Here is a 22,153-nt window from a genome sequence, read left to right on the forward strand (position 1 = left end):
GCAGCCCTTGCGCTATATTCCCTCTGAGGCTTTCGAGGATGTCTTTTGAGTACGGCGGGGTTTGAGAGTCGTGTTTCGCCTTAAATCGTCCAAAATAAGGATTCTTTATTGAAATAATTCAATGTGTATTGCGAAACATACACGACAACGCAAAATAATTCACATTATGATGATACATAGATCATATAAACTAGACGGAAGTTCTGCTTCCTTAGCAATTTTTCGACCATACTCTGTTGCGCAAGATTGACTAAATCGCGTCCGAGGGGAGTCTGCTAAACGTGGAGCCATTCACGAGTAATGCTGAAAGTATAAATTCGACACATTGCAAACCCTTGTTTTCGTGTTCTTCTATGCGTCTCTCTCTTTCTTCCTCTCTTTGCCATTTAGCTTTGCAAATAGCACAACATCGCCCACTTAGCCGAGAGCACTCTCGATACAAAGCGGAACATGAACAGAGGTTCACAAGCATATTACAGATTTGTTGGCGAAACGACAAGCAGAATGTCGATTTCCAACTAAGCCCCGCATTCTACAACCTCAGGCCCGCTCCGAGCCGTGCACTGTCCAGTCATGGTGCCTTCAGCCCCCTTGAGAGATTTCAAACTGTTTGGCTCAATAGTTACTCCGAAGAGTAAAGAGATTTAGTTTGTGCCCGGCTCGATTTTCTTTCTTGGATGCTCATCAGTGACTGGAAGCGCTTTGTGTCTTAGCCCAGTTCTTTCTCCAAATGTTTCTGCTGTTTGCTTATGCAGTAAAGTCCGCTGAGCGAATCGACGCCCCCTCCCAAAAATGTAATCAGTTCCCACTTGAGTTGAGTTGTAGGATGTACTTTGATTTACTTTCTCTTTGTGTCTGTGACGGTGCTCATGAGCATGAAAACTCACTTTTTTTATTCGGTGTACAAATCTCAAAGGGGCATTTGATGCCTCTGTCCACTTTATGTTTGCGCTTGTCAAAATCCGCCCGGCAACAAAGCTTTCAAAACTCGGCAGACGCATCCAGCGGCGCCTTAACGATGCTCGCTGTTAGCATCAGTGAGGAGTCAATTCGCTGCCTCGTTTGTCCGATAAGCGCCGAGAAAGTGGCCCGTCAGGCTCGCTGTCGAATTCAGCACTTGGCCCCGCCGCGCACGCACTCTATGAGCAGTCTGATGTGTCTGCTCGGCAACAGCGAGGGGCCTTTAAGGCGATCCAGGAGAGCTTCAAAGTCCAAGCTACACCGCATGCACGCCTGCGTGTGTGCGTGCGTGCAATGATGGAAAGGCGCAAGATACAATTAAATAAGCAGAGCTACTCAGCGTGCCAGCGAGGAAAGGCGGGTGTGTGTGAGACGTACACGGGCTGGGTATTATTCTTTGTATTGTGTGTATTTGTTTTGTTTCTCAGCTTTCCTTTCCTCACTTCTTCTTGTCGACACCTTTTCCTTCTGGCATTAAAAAAATAACAAAAAAGACATCACCTCGTCCCGCCATGCAAATTAGCACTGCTGCATGCATTTGAGATTTTGGTGGATGTTACTATAGCAACAACAGTAGGCACTGCAAAGCAATTTCATTGTGATGAGTGCAATAAACATTAGATCTGAACCCCCCCGCCCCCCCTTCCCGGTATTATTTTGATGTAGTGTTTTGCCAAACATTTGCTTGTCATAGCTTGCATTGGCTCTTGTAGACATTTTGGCTGCCCTATTTCTTTATATACAAAATGTAAGTGAGGCAAACTACTTTTAGTATGATGTTTTTTAGCGCAACCAAAACCATGAGCACATCAACAACGGGCAATGTGCAGAGCCTTAAAAAGTTGCGAATCACATTTGCCGAATTTAAGAAAATGCCGCTTCATCTGTAATTTCAAGCATGCTGCAACCTGATAACATGATTAGCTAGCTGTCCACTGTAGTAACCGCTGTCCCTGAAAGGGTTAATCAATCAATATAACAAAGCCATAACAACATGATGTAAAGATGGAGTTTGTTGATTTGTAATGTGTTTGAGTTAAATTGTAGGATTAAAATGAAGAGTCTGGCTCATTTAAAGGGAATGACAGGAAATTTGGTATTCAGCTGCGAGCAGGCGTGGCTCTATTTTGGTCGAAAATGCACTTCAACCCATCCATCCCTTCATTTTCCGATCCGCTTTATCCTCACAAGGGTCGCGGGGGGTGCTGGAGCCTATCCCAGCCGTCTTCGGGCAGTAGGCGGGGGACACGCTGAACCAGCCAATCGCAGGGCACACAGAGACAAGCAACCTTTCGCGCTCACACACACACCTAGGGACAATTTTGAGTCTTCAATCAGCCTGCCATGCATGTTTTTGGAATGTGGGAGGAAACTGGAGTACCCGGAGAAAAGCCACGCAGATCCTGGGAAAGCATGCAAACTCCACATAGCTGTAATTGAACCTCTGCACTGTGAGGTTGACGCGCTAACCACTGGATCACCGGGCCGCCTGCGCTTCAACCCATCCACTGTTTTGTCCAAACCTGCGCACAAGCTGTTGTTATTGCACTTGAGCATGCTGTATGGGGAAAAGAAAATGTTCTCCAGTTTGGACTCCGGATGGACCTCAGTCTTTGAACTGCTCAAGAGCCAATTTGACTGTTAAGTAATTGCTTGGTTATGCAGTTATGCATGCCACGGTGCTCGTCTCCTCTTTAAGGAATATCACGCATGCGGTATATTACTATTTGCGCGTGCGTATTTAAGATTTAAGATATCCTTTATTTGTCCCGCAATGGGGAAATTTACAGTCAGAGTTCAGAAAGGAAACCACTAGGTAGGGAGAGGGGGAAAAAAAACACGCTCCAACTATCCTCTTCTGAGGATAATTTAAGTCCAGGATAAAAAAAAGACCCTAGCACATAAATAAGCATATGACAGTTACAACAAGTAATGTGTTGTAACTGTGTGTGTGTATGCGTGTGCGTGTAGCTCCAATGCATGTTTTGGAAGTAGTTTTATGGTCTCCAGCATTGCTCCAATGACAATGCTGATGGAGGGAAGGGCAGGCGGGCAGGCACGGAGGTAAAGATGATGATGATGGTGGGCCAGGGCTAGTCAGCGGAGGTTTAGGAGGCTTTACTTAGAGCTAAGCTGCAGGAACAGGTGGAGGTATGGAACTTGAATATTGGAAAAGCCTCGCTCAATATTTGTTCTCCCATGTAAACTGCTCCCCAAGGGTCTCATTTGGAGGTGCCTTAAAAAAAGCATTCCAAATACCAACAACCTGACGACGACAACAACAACAGATGAGGCCGCGTGAGCTGCACAATTATTACAATTCCAACGTATGGCCCATTTCATATAAAATTGTTTTTAGCATGGCCGCTTCATCCCTGACCAGTAATGCTGTCTTCTGAGATCCATTTGGAAATCGGCCTTCACATAATAATGCTCGGTGTTATTTGACACTGCCAAACACATGTTTAAAATGTGGTTAAGACTGTTTTGCTGTCCTGTAACTGAGTTCTGACGGAGCTGGAAACTGCAAACAGGATCGCAGTTCATTCCTTGGGATGATGGTTGACTTTCATGTTGTTCTGAAGTGACATTTTCCCAATTTGTTCGTTCATGGCTCAACACTTTGATCTGTCTAGCTGAACGACCACCCGCATACTCCCGGGCCAATGGTGCGACTACATTTTGAGTCCATGAGTCATGGTTTTACAACTCAAGTGACCAAAAATAAATAAATAAATGGATTTTCTCTCACTGGTGGAGGGGCAGCACCTCATACGATGCAAACAATAACATAATCTTGCTAATACATCTTCATGGGCGTTTGAGAGAATTGACATGGATGCGGTTCATTTCGCAAAACGTTCTGTCAGCTACCCATGCCATTGGCTTCCTGACAGTTGAACAACCACGAGAGGGTTCCGGTGACTGGTATCGACAGTCTTGTTGAGGTCTCGATACCCCCTAAATAAGCCCGGTATCGGCCAATAGCGGTAACTTTCATCAGTACTCGCACATCCCTACTTTCAAGGGCTTTTTAACCCTTTTATTCACCTTGTAAACTGGTAATATGATAAGCTGTCCATTGCGGTAACTGCAGTCCCTGAAAGGGTTCATATCACATCAGCATACAATTTTCACTTTCTGGGGAGCCATACTGATGGCTCATTTATAGCAAAAAAATAAAAATAAAACTGTTATTTCACCAGAATTTGGTTGTTTGAGGCACTCCAATCATTATTTGTATCCAAACAATAAAGAGTCCCATCTCAACTCTTAGTGGGTTTCATGGCATCTCATTGTGCAGGTGTATGTAAGCGACATGGCTCTGCAATGAGCACGCGTCCTCCTTCATGACAGCAGTCCTTTGCTCTGTCTTGATTATTTTCTTCTTGCTTTTCTTGTGCGCTCGCTTATTTTGGTCTGTCTCTTATTCCGTATTAGTCTTCTATTCTCCTTCTCTGGGGATGTGGATGAAAAACCAAGCCTGGTTTATTTTTTTTCCTACAGAGGACGCCGAATATTTCAGTTTTGTATTTTCTCTCTTTTCATGCGCTCCCTCTCCCCCCCCCCCTCCCCCTCAATCCGGGGCCCCTTTGAAGTGTCTGTGGCTTCGTTATCATTCCATTTGGATGAGTTCAGACACAGATTCGCGCGCACTCGCACACCCGCAAATGCTTTCATACAACTCGAAAAACAAAGGCGTTCGTATTTAAGAAGGCTTCTTCAAATGCATAAACTCTATCTCACAAATTAGTATAAGTGACGACAGGAAGAACGGAGGGGGATTTATGCCTTCCGAAAAGTAAGTGGACCCTTTCATGCACCCTGTAACATGATAAGCTGTCCTCTGTCGTAACCGCTGTCCCCCGAAAGGGTTAACTTTGCCATGAAAGTCATGTTTCCAACAAATCCCTTTCAGTTTTGACAAAGCCAGATAAGATAAGAAAACCTTTATTAGTCTCGCAATGAAGAAATTCCCAATTCACAGCAGCAAAGTTATAAAAGGAAGAAGTAGAACAACAAAATATAGGAGCTGCTGGAAAGGCAGCCACTCTCGCGGCGCCATTTTGAAGTCAAAATAACAAAAATAACACAACACAACACATAGGACACACACAGTCGTGCAATCTTCACCACTTTTCTGCATACACTTTGTTGTCTGAAGCAGTTATAGATGAAAGAGACACCAGTGGGTCAGAGACGTCATGCTGAAAATGTGCACACGTCTGCTACAAGCTTTTGGAAAAGCAAACATGAAGCTGTAGCGTCCATTGACGAAAAGAGATGAGTTCACTTCTCCTGTCCCACGTAATCCGCTTCAAACTCCAAGCCGCGACTCCCAGTTCCAAATCCGCATCGGCGCTGCGCGCTAACGCTCCTTTCTTCTCATCGTCGGCTCCTCAAGCCTTACATCCATCCAGCCGCAGACCGTTCAACAGCACCGATCTCTCCGCTGAACAAAGCGGGGCTGTGAAAAATGCTGGCCATTACAGGCGCAAGACACAAGCGCCCCGGGACTGTCCAGCAACGACAGTCAAATGGCGCCGACATTCCTCCCAGTAAAAAACAGTGCTGGTATACCCATGCTGCCGAGAAGGCGCAACCACCAAGCACAGAGTCTCCTCCTTGATGAATGCCGTGGCCAAAAAATGCTGAAAAAAGTCCACATCAGGTCCACACGACGTAACAATAAACACAAAGTGACAAAACAAACACAAAAAAAAGGCTCATGAGAGCACCCTCCGACGGCTGCCTACTCGGGCGACATCTTGACTTCAATAAAGATAAGGCTGTTCAAGCGTATTGGCAAGATGACAGGGTCTCACATCATACTGAGACAGCGTGCAATTTGGCACGTAATTACACAAAATAAACGTATTCAACACCGAACTCCTTTTGGATGGATCTTTTCATTTTTTTTCCCCATTTATCTCATTCTTTGTATGCGTTCTCATCAGATTTTGGCAGAATACACTGTCAAAAGAAAAAAAATGGTATTGTGGCGAGCTAAAACAGTAAGTTGGAACAACTACTTAAACATATAAATGACACTAATGGCGAGTATTTTGGTTAGTACAACAAAGCAAATGAGTTGTTTGCTCCAAAACAATTTGATGACTTGTTTTTGCTGAAGTTGGGGGACAATACAAGGGACAGTTAGTTCTGTAAACACTTTTTTTAGGGGGTGCTTGAAAGCCATTTTTTCTCATTAGCAAAATGTGATTAGTTGAATTGTCCAACTTGGGAGGCCCAGTGGTCGACTGGTTAGCATGTTGGCCTCTCAGTGCAGAGGCGCAGGGTTTCGATTTTGGCTCTGGAGCTTCCTGTGTGGAGTTTGCAGGTTCTCCCCGTGTCTGTGTGGGTACTCCGGTTTCCTCCCAAGTTCCAAAAAGAGGCATGGCAGGTTAATGGATTACTCTAAATTGTCCCTAGGTATGAGTGTGAGCGCGGATGGTTGTTTATCTCTGTGTGCCCTGCGATTGGCTGGCAACCGGTTCAGGGTGTCCCCCGCCTACTGCCCAAAGACAGCTCGGATAAACTCCAGCACCCCCCACGACCCTTGTGAGGAGAAATGGATCAGAAAATGGATGGATGGGTGAATTGTCCAACTTAATGTGTTGGTTGTTGCCCTGAAATTTTGAGGTCACCATTTTTTTTCAACAGTGCACTGTAAAAAAACATTATTTTTTAGGCTGAAACAGTAATTTAAGTTCAGCTCCACGGTTGACTTATATGGCAATACAGTGATGTTCTTTAGCACAACATGCATGTACACAAAAAAAGAAATCGGGTGAATTAAAAATTTCAAGATAACAAACTTTGATACTTTTTTTTTTGTCATTCCAACTTAAATGAGTCCCTCAAAAATACAACTTGTTTTTTCCAGTGTATGAATTTTATTTTGTGAAATGGCTCCGATTTGGTGGAATGGCCGATGTAAGCCATTTGCTGGGTAGCTGAGGATTTTCAGGAGTTTGGGCTACCCTTACCAAAGGTTGGGTTCATTATTTTGACCCAGCAGATCGGATTGAAAACTTTGGGTGGGCTGAAGTGCCAAAGCTGGTTGCCCTTTTGGGCAGTTGAAGTCAATTGAATGTAACATTCTTTGGAAAATGGCTGACTTTTAACCCAGCAGTTTTACGAGTGTGACATTTTCGTGTCATTGGTTCACTTAAGGTTAGGGGGGAAAAAAATCAATCAACCAACCAACCGTGATGAAAACACCACCTCTCACCCTTGGTGGAGAATTTGCGCAGCTTTATATTTAGCACGTCTCTCTTTATCCGCATCCTACGCGGAGTCACCATTCAGTTCCAAAAACTGTGCCATCCCTGCGTCCTTTCCTTTCTGCAATTGCCAGCCGCTTTGGACGCTTCTCCTTCACCTCCGTCTTTCCCCGGCCCGTTTTGGAATTTAAGGATGAGAAGACTTCCTCTTTAGCGAAGGCACATCTTTAATTTGAGTCTCCTCTCCTTCCACTTTCCTGACCAGGGATCCATTTCAAGGCCGGCGGCCCGCCGTGGCGCTGGCACCGTGGCTCTTCCTCTCCGTGCGTGTGTCTCGCTGCCAGGCTTCCGCGACCGAGTCTTTTTCTGTGTCCTCTCATCGCGTCCTCATTGCTCTGTTATTGACGGTGACACGCTGTCTACCACCCTTATGACCACACACACACGGTCCCAGAGGAATATAGTTATTTTCCCAGGAACAGCTGTCGCTTCCATGTGGTCACGGACTCTCCAGTTCTGGAGCATAATATGTTTCAATGTCTCACACGGTTTCGAAGTTTGCTGTGGGCAAATTTTCTCTCGGAGGTAAAGGCTGGGCTGAGCCAGCTCCAACCCAGTCATTCGGCAAGCGGACTTGTCGGTCAAGTCGGGAAACGCTTGCTCGTCAGCGAAGGCCGTTGCCACTCGTTTCCAACGATGATTTTGTCAGGCTGAACCGAAAGTTCTTCGAAGCATCTCGCTAGTCCCCCTTGTCACGTTCTGTAATCTCTCCGCGTATCCTTCTGCTTGAACCTGCGAGGTAGCGCTTGCATTTATGATCAACTCATTCAATCCCAAAGACGTTTTTAAACGTCTTTTCAGACTTCGTCTCGAATTGGCTGGTACTGAATGAGTTAATAATTACAAAGTATGCAAAATTGGGAACGGGAAGAGTGGGGGGCGTCTTTGTCATTTGATGTCCGACATGAGAGAGACCACAATTACAAAGAGGCAGAACTCTATGAAGAGACGCGAAAGCTGACATATTCTTTTTTAAATCCTGTGCCCTCATTCCTTTTTTATGCTTTCCTTCCTCTATAAACTGAACACACACACACTTGATAGTCTGTTAAACATAAATTAATGTGCAGTACAGTATCTAAGTGCTCCCTCGCCCCTTTTGTGTTTTTTTGTTGTAATTGGCTTGAAGAAACATCCGCCAGCTCGAAAAATGGACTCTCCCTTCTGTTTTTTCACCTTGGGGGGGGGCTGAATCATTCACATTCAGAATATTCATTAGGAGGGAAATAAGGGTTGATTTTTGCACAGAAAGTCCCATTCTGATCGACTGCCGAAATGCATTCTGCCACTTTTCAAGTGACCCCAATCTAATAACGACTGTGTTTACAATCAAGAGGCATGGAAACAACTGCACAGGTGTCGCCGCGGAAACAAATGAAGAGTACAGTTACGAAACGTGTTTGAAAAAACCCGCAGTTGAAGGTGAAGAGTGGTGACGAATTATGTCTGAGTAACAAAAAAAAAAAAAGGATTTCAATCAGGAAATCAGTTTGGATTTAAAAGAGTTTAAAAGTGTATCGAATCAAGCCAAATCGAGTCTGTTCCACTTTTAATTACATCGAGATATGTATCCAATCGTTTTCTATTGGCGAGATATTGGCCGGTCATTCACATGTACAATTTGTAAACTGACAACAAGAAACTCATTGTATCTTTCCCTCTTGAACAGAGCCAAAATTCCGCTCAATGGAACCGAATTGAATCGTTCCACATCGAAATCGAAGCGTCCCCAAATCGAGCGCTGATGGTTCCACAGTATTAGATCTTAGGAAATGCAATTGTCTTGACTGCATGATCACCTACCAAGATTATTTTATTTTTAAAAAAAAACCCAACCCTTTCACCTTGAGTACAGTGCCTCCACCGTAGCGCGCGCACACACTCCTTGCAGCCCACCTGAACACCTGACAGCTCCTCACCGCTCTCATATTGCTTGTTGCAAACTGCTGACAGCTCTCACCATGCCTGTCTCGCCATGACCTGACATTTGCCAGCAATAGCGGTGCTATGCGGATGCGCACGTATGCGCACACACACACACACACACACACACACACACACACACACACACACAGGGCGGAATATACTCAAAAACTAATTTGACCAATAGATAAGGTGTATATAGAAAAGAAAAAAGTTACAAAGTTTTTCCTTTTGGTCAATTAAGATCAAACCTGAGGTTTTGGAGTTAATTTTAGATGTATTTTGGTATATAGTGGTACCACCACTTACAAACATCTCTTCATGCGAAATTTTCAAGTTACGAAACGCCTCAACAGGAAAATATTGCCTGTTGTTACGAAAGAAATTTCAAGATACGAAAGGTGAAAATACAGAATGGGCTGCTACTCGCAGCTCAGAGTTTCCTGAACGCGACATACTGATAGCTGCTCTGCGATTGGCTATTACTGAGCATCTTCCTGGCATCCCATTGGCTAAGAGGGACCTCTACCGTACGTGTCTGTGTGTGTGTGTAGATAAATAAATAGATATGTGTCGATGCAGCGTCCTCGTCATTCGCCATGAGGTGTTCCGATAGTTTTGCGTAAAAGTGAATCACCCAGAAAAAGTGTTCACCAGTCGGGCGATCGCTCACTATGCTGATGTTTGCCTTGGACTTTTTCAAAGGATTGTTAAAAGCAGACAAAAGCAAACGTCCTTGGATCAGTTATTTACAAAACGCCAGGCAAAAACTACTTCTGAGGGAGAACATGGCCAAAAGAGGGCAGAAAATGATGAGGACGCAGTTAAAAGTTAAATGACCATTTTTATTCTTTACTCTCTTTGTTTTTTACGTTATGCACACTTCTCATTTATTGTGCAATAATCTAATTGTAACATGTATTTGTTACATATTTTGATGCATGTTTATGCTTTAGAAAACATTTATGTCTGAATTTTGTGTGGGCTCGGAACGGATTAGGGCATTTACATGGAAAACGCGTCTCTACTTACAAAATTTTCTAGTTAAGAAATTTCTTCCAGAATTTGGACAGCTTCATAGCATTTTCCTTTTGTCTGTCTTTTGTTTACAGAGACACGGAGAACCAGCTGGACCGAAGCCGGGAGAGCCACAGGGTGCACCTCCAAGAGGCCGACATGGCGCTGGAGCAGTTGAGGAGGCAGGTCAAGCTCAGCTCCGAGAAGGCCGAGGCCCAACTCAAACTCCAGGTCGGACTCTGGCACGCGCATGCATGCTAGACACACACATGCAGACAGACGCATTATATCAAATAAAAAGCGTGACACATAAAGTGCACCTGTTTCTTATTCCATCTGTGCTCTGGCATCATTCAGTCTCGCATCCCGCCGCGAATGCAGTTGCATCCCCGCGCATGGAAACCTCGCCGTTGCGATTACGCCGGAATGAGCGAGCGCTTCGAAAGGCTCTAAGCCAGACAATGCGGACGCACACACTTGCAAACATTTTTGTTTTGTCGTGGCGCAAGCACAGCCTGACCGCAGATGTGCGAGGGCGCCACGCTGGCTGCCCTGGAATTCTTTTCTCGCGTCTTCTCGCTGCTGGCTTTTAATCGACTTAATGACATCATGAAATTGTTGTTTTGCCTTTGTGCTTGTTTTGGATGATAAAATGCATCCTGCTCACTCAAGATGCTTCTTATGCAATGTGTAAAAATCGCAACGGAAGTATCAAGTTTTGCTCTACCCGCCCAATTCGAGGATGGCGACATGCAGATGACGGATTTGCAGTCTGACCAGTTCAAGAGACACTCCCGTTCCGAATACAGTTGAAAAATGATGCGGCCGGCGCGGCTGATTGTCGTTGGCCGTGGGCAGATTCGAGTGACAATGCAACGTGTCCCATGCAGTTTTGGAAGCAGCCAAGCCAAATTGTGAGAATTGAGGTTGTAAATGGAGCTGATTGCTACCGATACTGGCAACTCGTAGTGCAGCAAATCACCTCTCGGGAGACTGCACTGCAATTCAACACTCGCGTAACCACAATAATGAACGCATACCTCATTAATCACATGATAATGACTCTGCGGGTTGATGCTTTTGAAAGACATCGAATGCTCCAAATGTCCTGCAGGCACAGTTGCCACTTTCTCACGGCCGGCCATCGGGTGTGGCCGAGGGAACGGGTCGCGCTTAGAACTGCAGGCGCTAATGAGTGCCTTGTTGTCAGTCTTCCAAACGGCGTGGGCTGCCGTTATTTAGGCAAAGTTTCTCCAATCGAGAGCGGTTCAGGGAGTCAGTTTGGCTACAGGTGGTTTTCTTTTGCCCCCCCCCCCCCCCCCCCCCACAATGAGGATGGTCATGAACATTTTTAAGGCTTTTGTGTGAGGAAAAAATGAATTTTTTTATCCTTTTTTTTTTTTTTTTTTTTAACTTTGGTGGGGGAGGAAGTGCAGAGCAGCGATTCCCAAACACTGCACATTCGTGAGATCATCAGGTGTGCCGCGCAAAATTATCCAATTAGATTTAATTGCTTGGAAAATGATCAAACAATTCTTACAAATGATGCATCTTTGTTCATCTCTGGATGCCAGTGACGTATAACGACTAGGCATGATTCAGTCGTCTTCAAGTAGTACATTGGTGCCTTGGGGTGGCCTCTACTTTTTTTTGAAATGTTCCTGATAAAAACGGGTATCAAGCCTTGTATTGCCACTCCTAGTCAAAGTTCAATGTCACACTAAATATATATATTTTTAAAAGGATTACAACATGTATTTAAAATGACCAGCTCGAGTTTCCTTCGGTCAGTGCACTCTGCTTCTCTTTTTTTACATTTTTTGTTCTAGCCTCATTCCAAAAGGAAATAAATTTATTTTCCCCCTCAGAATTTTACACACAACATCCCATAATGACGATGTGATTTAATTATTCATTTATTGCATTTTTTTGGGGTATTTTATTTTTTTTTGCAAATTGATCCAAAAAATAAAGGAAAAATAAATTCTCAGACTTTGCCATGAATCTGCAGCTTGAGCTGAGGTTGCATCGTGTTTCCACTGATCATCCTTGAGATGGTCCTGCAGCTTAATTGGAGTCCCCCTGTGGTACATGCAGATGATGAGACATGATTTGGAAAAGCACACACCTTAGGGTCCCTAGCCGAGCAGGTCAAAGTTGTATTATATGCTTTTGAGGGGGGGGGGGGGGGGGGGGTACAAATCGTCTTTCATTTTGATGCTGGGAACATGTTTTTCTTGATGTCTTCTGCCTCCATCCTCACTCCCCTTTATATCTCCATTCCATCTCTGCTGCTGTTGCTCATCTCCCCATTGAGCCCCTGGCATCCCGATTCCCGCCACCCCCCCCCAACTCATGTGACTTCATCCGCAGCCCACATCAAAGCCGTGGGATGGAGGAGAGTACCCCTGTCATCCTCCTGCTTTCCCCGCTTTGCTGCTTTCTAACGTGACACCAGCACGGCAGAACGTATTGCCAAAAAAATGAAAATGTTTCCGTCCGTCCTTGTTCTCAAAAAAAAATCATTTGAAGGCATTCTGTTTGAAATGTTTTTTGGTTGGGGGCGGGGGGATTTCTTATTTATTCATCTCACACATTATGACCCACATACAGAGCGCTTTCAGTCTTTCATGATTAATTAGTTAAACTGCTGCTTTTTTGGTGACTCGGAAATATTTGTCATATTGTGCTGCAGATGGAGAAGGTGCAGGAGGACCTGCAGCACTCCAGGTGCCTTCGTGAGAATCAATCCAAGGAGTTCTCGCAGCAACTCGACGCCCTCAGACAAAAATACGAGCAGCAGGTCTGTGTTTACTTTTCAACTCGGCGAGTCGCCGCCTTCCGTGGCAGCAGGCCGCTGGAAAGTATTTTGTCTCCGTTTGGTTTCCAATCGCCTTCCCCTTCGCCGAGCGAGCCACGGTGACTGACAACCGAGTGGAATCATCTTGTTATTCGTCCGCCCCCATCTGATTGATTTCTCATGATAAGGGACACGCTTTTGATTCCGATCCAATCGCGTCTCAACAGCCAAACGGAGTGAGTGGGAATTTAAGGTAATCTGCGTCGCAGATGCGCCGTGACCTTATCGTCGCATCATGTCCTCTCCTATTAGAGGTGGAGAAAGCGTTTTCGCAAGCCATTTAAATCTTGCTCGCTGATAGGGTGACATTTTGACGGAGTACTGGATTCAATTAAGCTGCAGCTTTGCGTATTATCTGTGGAGAACACGCAATAAGTAGTTCTTCTTTGGAAACTCATCTAAACTTGAGGCCGGGTTTGTTCTGCTCTGACAGGAAAACAGACCATAACGATGACATCATTGCCTCACATCAGACACGGTTTACTTCCCAAAAACAAGAGAGTGACTGAATTGTTGTCACCCGATTCCCCTCCAAACTCCAAATTGAAGCCTGAAGTATTTCGATGAATGGGATGTTGATTTTATATTTTAGCATAACGAAACAGAACCACTAATTGATCATATTAACAAGAGTACTTTGGAAGTCCAAAATGATTCATGCAAAATGCTGTCCTGATATGATACTGGGCTCATTTCGCGTGGTCGTATTGTGAGAACGAGAAGTCTTTAAGTGGATGGACTTAAAGAGGAGAAAATTGAGGCACCGTAATAACATGGAGGCCATCACAAGTTCCTCCATCTTAAGCCACAATATTAGTTTTTCTTCACAGAGGATAAAGAATGTATGCCTGTCAGTATTACATTTATTGCTCCATCGTTTGCATTCAAATATCGGTGCAAAAACTGTTACAACATCACACCGATGCTCACGACTGGCGATTTACAGTGTTCGTTCGCATTAGGCTAAATGCACCTCAGTGACGGAAAGCTATGTGGTTGTCTAATTTTTATTTATTTCTGTTTTTAAAGTTTGGTTTGGCAGAAAAGCTTCAAGCCTCTTTTTGAGGAATCGTCGTCATGAAGGACGTGCCGCTTGCCGTGACGTGTTTTTGATTGTCGAAGCAAAAAAAAATCGTCCAAACGCCAAATGAACAAACACTCGTAACTCAAGGCACCGCCGTCCACCGCGAGGACATGCAAACTCCATCGAACTTTGAGCATGAGTTCCTTTTGACTTTTCACAAGGACATGTGTCTTTGTTTTAAGAGCGCATAATTAAGCCGTCTGCCTCGCAAGAAAAATAATTGCACCCTGTAATTTGTGATCCATGAAATCATGTAGCCTTTGATTGCTGTGCAATGACCTTTACATCACAGTTAGAGAATGTTTTGGGTTTTTTTTTTTTTTTTATCGGAGGCCATTTGAGTTTCTCCAAAGTCGTCTGAGGACCGCACTAAGCCGATGACAACTCTTACTCAACCATCAAACAACTGTTTGTTACTCTAGCTTTCCAGCGTTTGCGGGATAAATGTTTACGGGCTTTATGTAACATTTTCTCAGGGCTTTTATTTTGTTTTTCAAAAGCACGGCGGCCCGCATCAAATAGGCCGCTTTGAATAATAGGAAGCTTTTATTGTGTCTGTTGTACGAAAATGACCTCAGCGTGCAGCAGGTAACGTTGGCATTTACCACGCATAGCCACCTGCGCAAGTATGTCCTAAACCATACGATACGTACGCTTACGTATTTAGCTGGTTACGTCGCCACATCACCAAAACGGCACTTAGAACCATCAAACGGATATGCGTTTATTTATGGAATGAAACATATTCACCGAGCGGTGCAACTGAAAGTAATGGTGTAGTTTTATCAGCGCTCAGGAACGATGAAGCCTGTCTCACGAGGAAAAGCGACACAATCAAAGTGGGAATTGTGGGAAATATTCCCGAGTGGTGGGGGGTGCAGTTGACAGGAGGCGACGCCAGGTTAGCGGCACGTCAGCAAGCCCTTTTGTCTCAAAAGATAAAAAACACGCGCGGATGAAGGGCCTGTCGATGTGACGAATCAAGAGCGGATGAACGCGTGTGACACGACTTCACTGATTAAAGGGAAATGAAGAAACATACATCCCATATGTGGATTATTCGCGGCACGCTGTCATCTGTGTCGTCAAAATCTATACTTGTTCGAAACTCAAAAGAGCGGTATTAGCACGTCGGCCTCTATAAAGATAGCGCTGTTCACGTTTTCCAATTAGCTCTTGGGAGTTATTCAATTAACAATACATTTATTTTAGATGTTGCAGATGAGTGGGGGGCTGGAAAGCTGCGCAGCCTCACACTGACAGCCAGGTAGAATATTTTTACCCTCTCATGTCGCTGAACAATGTAACCACTAGATCGACAATATATAGGCCTATAAAAGAACCTTGACCAAAATAATAGACTCATTCACTCCCAAAGACGTTTTTAAACGTCTTTTCAGACTTGGTCTAGAATTGGCTGGTACTGAACGAGATAGGCCGGAGTTTTGTCAACTGAATGCTGATAAATCATTTAGGAGGCCAATGAATAAACAAAGGTCCACTCACACTTTCAAACCTCGGGACAATTTAAAATCTTCACTGTTCGTGGCGTGTGTGTGGTTTTGAAATTTGCCAGTGAGAGAACAGAGAGAATTTCAAACCTCAGAAATGGTATGGTTCTGATCTGTCATTTATTTTGTGACCAACCTGAAAAATAGAAAGCACAGGCAGTCGGTTTCCGTGGTGCTTCTGGCTTGCTATGCAAAATGAGTGTCCCCGGGGCGTTTATGCACATTGTCTGCACGTGCAATGCATCAAAAACGTTCCCCCCCCCCCCTCGTCTAAACATAGCGTCGGTGTAAACGGCCAACCAGGCCAGCATGTAAACAAGTGCAATGTTCACAACAACCCCAGCGAGTTAGCTGACATCACTTCGGCGAGGTCGAATCAGTTCACTCGGACCTCCACGAGGAACATTCTACAAGAGCGGCCTCCGCCGTGCTTTGAAACGGGAAATTGTGTTTTGCGGCGCGCCCATCACGGTGACGCGGCCGAGTGCTGTCTTCTAGACTTCGGCGTGACGCGGTGCGGTTTGACACCCCGTCGGGAATTTGGGATGACCTTTATAGCAAAGGCCGGAATTTGCACACTTTGATGTGTGTGCTCGGCGCCACTTCATGGTCATTGTCACTTGAGTGTCCGCGTTGAGAGCTCACGTCCTTTCCCCTCTCGGTCCCTCCCAGGCTCCCCCGCTGAGAGCAGACAAGGGCGTCTGGTTTCTTGTCCTCCACGTCGTCGTCCTTCTCAAGCATTTGTGATTTCCCCCCCGCCGCCGGGCTCTCATTCTCCCCTCAGGCAGGCTGAGGGGAGTCGTGCTGTGCGCCAACACCCCGAACTGCTCTGCATCTGTGGCACCAAGCTGTGCTGTAACCTACTCTGCCTTCCCTTTTGGAAGCGCCACGTCGGCTCACAAAGAATCGCGGCATCCTTCGTTGCGCCGCATGCCGATACTGCGTGATATCACATCTTGCTGGGTCGGCTTTCTGTCATCGCCTGCCCATCTTTTTTTTTTTTTTTTTTTTTTTTTTACTCCGGCTTGTCTTACAATGGATCTTTCTCGCCACTTTCTTCATTCTGCTGTCACCTCTGATCCCTTCTTTTCTGCAAATTCCAATCGGTCCAGGATATTTAACAGCCGCGTACAGCAAACCGAGGATGTCCTCCACCACATTTCTGTTTCCGCATGTCCTGCTGAGTAGTTGTCAAAGAAATTTGCCCGATTATGCATCAGTCTGTCAGCCTACAGTCTGACTGTGGATTTGATTCGCATCTTTTGTGTGTTGAAAAAGGGAAGTGCTAATTTGTCAACCGAGCATACAATTGACCATGTTAGCATCGTGAGTGACAGCGTGTGGTAGACTTCGCCAACAGTTTCGCTCGCAGACTCCTCTCATTGTGTTTTCTGACTGGATTTGTCTGTCACATTGGTCACTGACCCCTACGGATTAAATACATTTTATCCAACAATAATTCTCCCCCAAAGCCTTTTTCAGAAGCCATGTAACAAAGCGCCTACAAACACCGCAGGCTTGATATTTGGCCACTAAAATAAAGTGAGCATAGTGATCGTCTTCTCAAGAGTGAGGACGGAATCCGGCTTCCTGTCGATAGCCGCTCATTCATCACCTGCTCTGAATAGCACACAAAGTCTGGCGATAGGTTTAGGGCTAGGCCAGGCACCCGGCGTGGAGACGCCGGATCTCTGTTCGGCCAATGAGCCAGGTAGGGTGCCGTCAAACACAATGCGCCTGGGGGATTAGCTTCAAAGCCAGCAAGCGAATAGGCCCCGGGCCCCTTGCCGTCCTTCCAAGTCTCCGGCTTGGCACGCTGGTGTGGGGGTTCCCGGTCCTCTCAGCCACTAGTCCCGCCGCGGGAGGGCGGGTAAGGGGGTTACTGAGAACAGAGCAGAGCCTGGGAAAGGCTCGGCGGCTGCTGGCAAGACTCACCTCTCAGCAGGTGACTTTGCTCTCGGCTGTGATGGGATTCAAACTTGAGCTTGAGCTGCCAGCGTGGTTAATCTCTGAGAAATTGTGGTTTTGCATCCCAGAAGAAGAAGGGGAACTGATTCCAGGCTCATTTCGAGACACTACTGTACATGACGAAACTTTCGCGGCTCGACTCCCAGTGATTGTCACTTCGGTTCGAGCAAACGGATGAACGTCACGTTTGAGCAAAAGCGGAGTCTTCCGTTATCTCAGTCGAATTCCCGCCACTTCCTTTTGTTTTTGTAAATACCATTTCTAACGGTTGTAGTCGTCGCCTAAGCCGATTTTTCACATGCTGTCAAGACGCTTAGCATGGGGCATCGGGTTGTCGCTGCAGCCAGATGGCTAACCCCTGCCAGCTTTCATACACAGCCCAAGCTAGATGCTCTTTTATATGCCGATCACAGAAGAAGGCAAGTGGGGGGGGGCGCAGATTGGAAGAGAGACGAATGGCACGGTTAGGGCCGGGCTACACGGACGGGCGAGGTGAGAGGGCGGAGGGAGCTAGCCAGATGTAAACACGCCGCCTCATGATGAAAATGCAAAGAAGCCAAGGAAACTTTTTGAAATGGTCCCAGCGCCAAGCCAAGTGGACCAGAGCGGCTCCCGGGCTGTGGTCCACGCAAACCGGACGGACGGACGGACGGGCGGACGTGCGGACGGACAAGTTGTCATGACGACGGGCTTTGCCGACTATGTGTTGGCTGATGAAGTCTTTCTTTGCCCGCTTGTCCAATCAGATGGCTGAGCAGCGCGTGCAGCACGAGCAGGAGAGGACGCGCCTGCACCAGCAGCATTGCGCCGAAAAGGACAGCCTTGTCCAGGAGCGCCAGCGGGAGGTGAGCAGCCTGGAGAGCCAGGCCAAGGCCGCCCTGCAGACGCACCAGCAGCGCACCCAGGAGTGGAGGAAGCGTGATGGCCAGGTAGGGGGTCTCCACTGATCCAATGTTCGCACGCACACATGCTGACCCGCCCGCTCTCCTGCGGACCACCATTTCGTATGATCCTCCGTTTTCTTGCCGTTTCTAAAGCACAGCGGGTTACGACACTTGGTATTGATATTCCTGCCGAAGAAATTCAAAGGTGGCGCAATGTTTTGTTGAAGCGTCTTGGAAAACATTTGGCTAACGCTACGACGGGAAAGAAAGTGTGAATTAACGCGGTGTAAGAATTTTGAATGAAATTAAATTAAAACAAAGAAAACCGACGGATATCAGTCGAGCCTAACTTTGGATTTCGTTGAAATGTTTTCACAATGACTTTCGGCGCTGCCGTTTTGTGGTAGTATTGGGAGAAATTCGGGAAGCAGGGTTACTTCGCTGGTGGAAGTTTCCATGAAAACAAAATCGTCTTTGTCTTTTCGAAGACCAACCGGTCAAGCTCCTTATACTCTATATATGTTGGTTTTGTTCCCTCCTGTACCACTCCGGTTAGTTTCTGATTACAACATGCATTGTTGCAATGGTGCGTTAGGCGGCGTATTTAACGACCCCAAGTGAGCGAATGATTTTTATTTAGTTTTGTGTGTTTTGATCAAAATCCCCAGCAGGTCTTCATCCCGTAACCGCTTTGGTCATTTTTGCCTTCACTTTAGCCAAGGTTAGCTTTGCGCTCTGTGGGAAGCCACTTGAGAAAGCGGCACACGCTTGAAGATGGGAGATTTTATTTTTATTTTTCTAACGGTTTGTACGCTGTTAGCCGAGAAAAGATGGTCAGATGGAGAAAATAAACTCGATCCATCTGGTGTAATTCTTCCGCGAAAGCATTGAATGCTCTCAATCACAATTTTCAGAGCAGAAGTGTGACAAAATGCATTTCAGTTTTCGATATGTTGGAATTTTTCCATAATGATGTTTTCGGTTTACATTCATGTCTTGGATTACGTGAACGTAACAATATTCCCATTGTCTCTTTCGCTCATTTCACAGCTATGAATTGTGCTGTATGTTTTCGAGCTTGTTTTTTTTTTTGCTTTTCAAAAATGTCCCGTAAAGTTCCCAACGACACTAGCTTAGTATGCCCTTTGTCGGGAACATTTCAGCAGTGTGACGACACCAAAACAACAGTGTCCAAATGACAGTGGTGTTGGTGGTGGGATTTCAGGAGGGGACAGAAAACAAACTCCTACCAGAATAGTAGCGATCAGTTGCCAGCCGATCCCCAGTTTTTCCGTCAGGCCTCGCACGGATAAAGAACAGGACTGTGAGATTCTTGAACCGGAGGGAAAACCTCTCTGCTTTCATGTCATCCTTGATCCCGGCACTGTTCGGCCGAATCAGAGTTGGAACTGACAGACTCGCAACATTTATAAAGATCACCATTTTTTTTTTAAACATTTACGGAAGACAACTTGTAGAGCTGAGAGAACTGGGAAATCTGTGAAATCTGCCGCGCTGTAGTGAAAAAAGTAAAGTGACAGCAATTAAAAGGGGTTACTTTTTAATCCATACTGCCATGATAGCAGTATGACATGGCAAACATCCTCTTGAATATGTCACAAAAATGCATTGCTCTCGTCGCAGCGCGTTCCTGTTTCAACCAAATTGAAACTGCCGCATCAGATCATTTGCTTCTATTTTTTTCCATTTTTTTTTTTACTGCGTTACAGTTATGTGTAAACAATCAGCACACCAGACAATTAAAATACACTATAAGACGTACATGTATAATTCTGGGTCTTTCTATGTCATGTTTATCCATGCTATTGTTCAAACAAAGACTCGCAAATATTCAATACACAGGATAAGTGAAAAGACTTGCCCATAACTAAATCTTTGTCCTGAAGCTATGGAAGACAAAGACCCGCTCCACCACCTGGATTTGGTGCTCTTTAGCGTATTGAGACCCGTTTTAGGGGAGCTCAAGCATCACCTTTGGCCAGCCCTAAAATGGAAGGTTTTAGAACCGATTTCTAGTTTTGTGTTTGAACCGAGAGAACCAAAACCAGGCCAGTGCGCTTTCATTTCAATGCATCGTCAAGTCCAGTGTGTTTCAGCTGATCATCAAATCAGCCAGAATTTTGAGTCATATTGACAGCATTTCTTATGCAGCTGTAGAGACTTTTAAAGCTTTTTATTCCTTTTTGGTGAAAATGTTAAAAAAAAGAAATTGCAAATTTCACTCACAATGTGGCCACCGTATGAATATTTTTGGACTCTCCCGCGTGTTGCTCATTAACACTCAGGTGGCTCATCTGAATTAATTTTGAGATGCATGTATTATGACACAAATATGCAATGCCAAATGCCAATTTGAAAAATAAGTTTTGCCCAAGGTTTGATTCACTCAAGGTTTATTGTCAAAAGTTAAATGTGCAACAAATTTATAGATAATTGTGTTTTTTTAACCCTTTCAGGGACGGCGGCTTATGTTATCAGGTTACCAGGGTGCATGAAAGGTTTAAACTGTTATTGTAACTGAATTGCAAACTAACTGAAACCGAAGCAACAGCTTCTCTTCTGGTTGCAGTCAATCAAAACACTCTATTTTACCTCAGATGCTTCAACACGTGATATTATCACTTACCCATCTTTTATTTTAAAACCTAAAGCACAAGGAGAGTGTGAAATGGAATTTCCATTTCCATTTCTTTACAACACTGACATTGTACTTGCCGCTGATGCCTAAAAGATTCGTAGCTAATCATGCAACCCGCTGCCAAAAGGAAAAATACAAATGAGGCCTCGTTATCTGTGTCCTTTGGGAGAGAGGAGAAGAACAGGTGCCGGCGAGGAGCCGCAAGAAGCGGCATCAAATGTCAGTCGCACACTCGCAGGACGACATCCTCCCACTTATTCTCGTAAATAGCATTCATGACACTTGCCTGCGAGTTGCCAGTGATGACTCGGTGGTTGGTGGAGAAGTCACGTGGGGACACGTCAGTCCTGAGGTTTGCGCCTCATGTGGCTGCGATATGCCATGGCGCACCCTCACCCACAGAAATCCGATCGATGACAAGTCTGACAAATTCCCACCGAATTGAGGGATGTGTTCGTCTCCATGACATTCGTGCACTCGCAGCCAACAATGAGGTGTTCTAATATGACCATGCCTGTGTGAATCCCCTTGTCTGATTACGGGCTGTCAATTCAGATTTTTTTTAAAAAAATGCTAATAATGGCCATCAAAATTCAGCCCTTCTCACTCTTCTGCCTTGTTCCGATGATGAACGTGCACTCATGGCTGACAGTGAGGTGCTCTAAAGCAGCCACACCAGCGGACTATCCAAAGGGAAGATTTTTGGTGGAGTATAAGAACAGCTAGCTAGCTATATAGCTAGCTAGCTAACCACATGTTATCACAATCATGGAAGGTAAATACCGATTCTAAATGGCACTCAAGGGGAACTAAAAAAAAAAAAAATCCGGAAAACTGAAATGAAGAATGGTTTTAACGCTCCACAAATGAATACTACATGGCTCTTTATCTGCGCATTTTCAGAAATTCTTCTTCAATGTGTCACATCTCAAAATTCACTTCACAGGCTTTAAGTCTTTCAATTAAAAGCATTGTTGGACTGCGTCAGAAATAAAAAACA

The 22,153-nt window shown here is 45.3% G+C and overlaps 1 protein-coding gene across 1 annotated transcript in view; it reads left to right on the top strand.

Annotated features, from left to right (window-relative positions):
• The window catches only part of cep112 (centrosomal protein 112), a 132,753-nt gene that overhangs the window by 37,601 nt on the left and 72,999 nt on the right, over positions 1 to 22,153 (top strand). The window contains exons 17-19 of the mRNA XM_086132518.1: positions 10,283 to 10,418; positions 12,883 to 12,990; positions 18,357 to 18,539. Coding sequence (XP_085988644.1) covers positions 10,283 to 10,418; positions 12,883 to 12,990; positions 18,357 to 18,539 — 427 coding nt within the window. The remainder of the gene's footprint in view (positions 1 to 10,282; positions 10,419 to 12,882; positions 12,991 to 18,356; positions 18,540 to 22,153) is intronic.

Source organism: Hippocampus guttulatus, chromosome 16 (genome assembly GCF_054856545.1).
Source record: "Hippocampus guttulatus isolate MCC_2025c chromosome 16, RoL_Hgut_1.0, whole genome shotgun sequence".
NCBI classification, from domain to species: Eukaryota; Metazoa; Chordata; class Actinopteri; order Syngnathiformes; family Syngnathidae; genus Hippocampus; species Hippocampus guttulatus.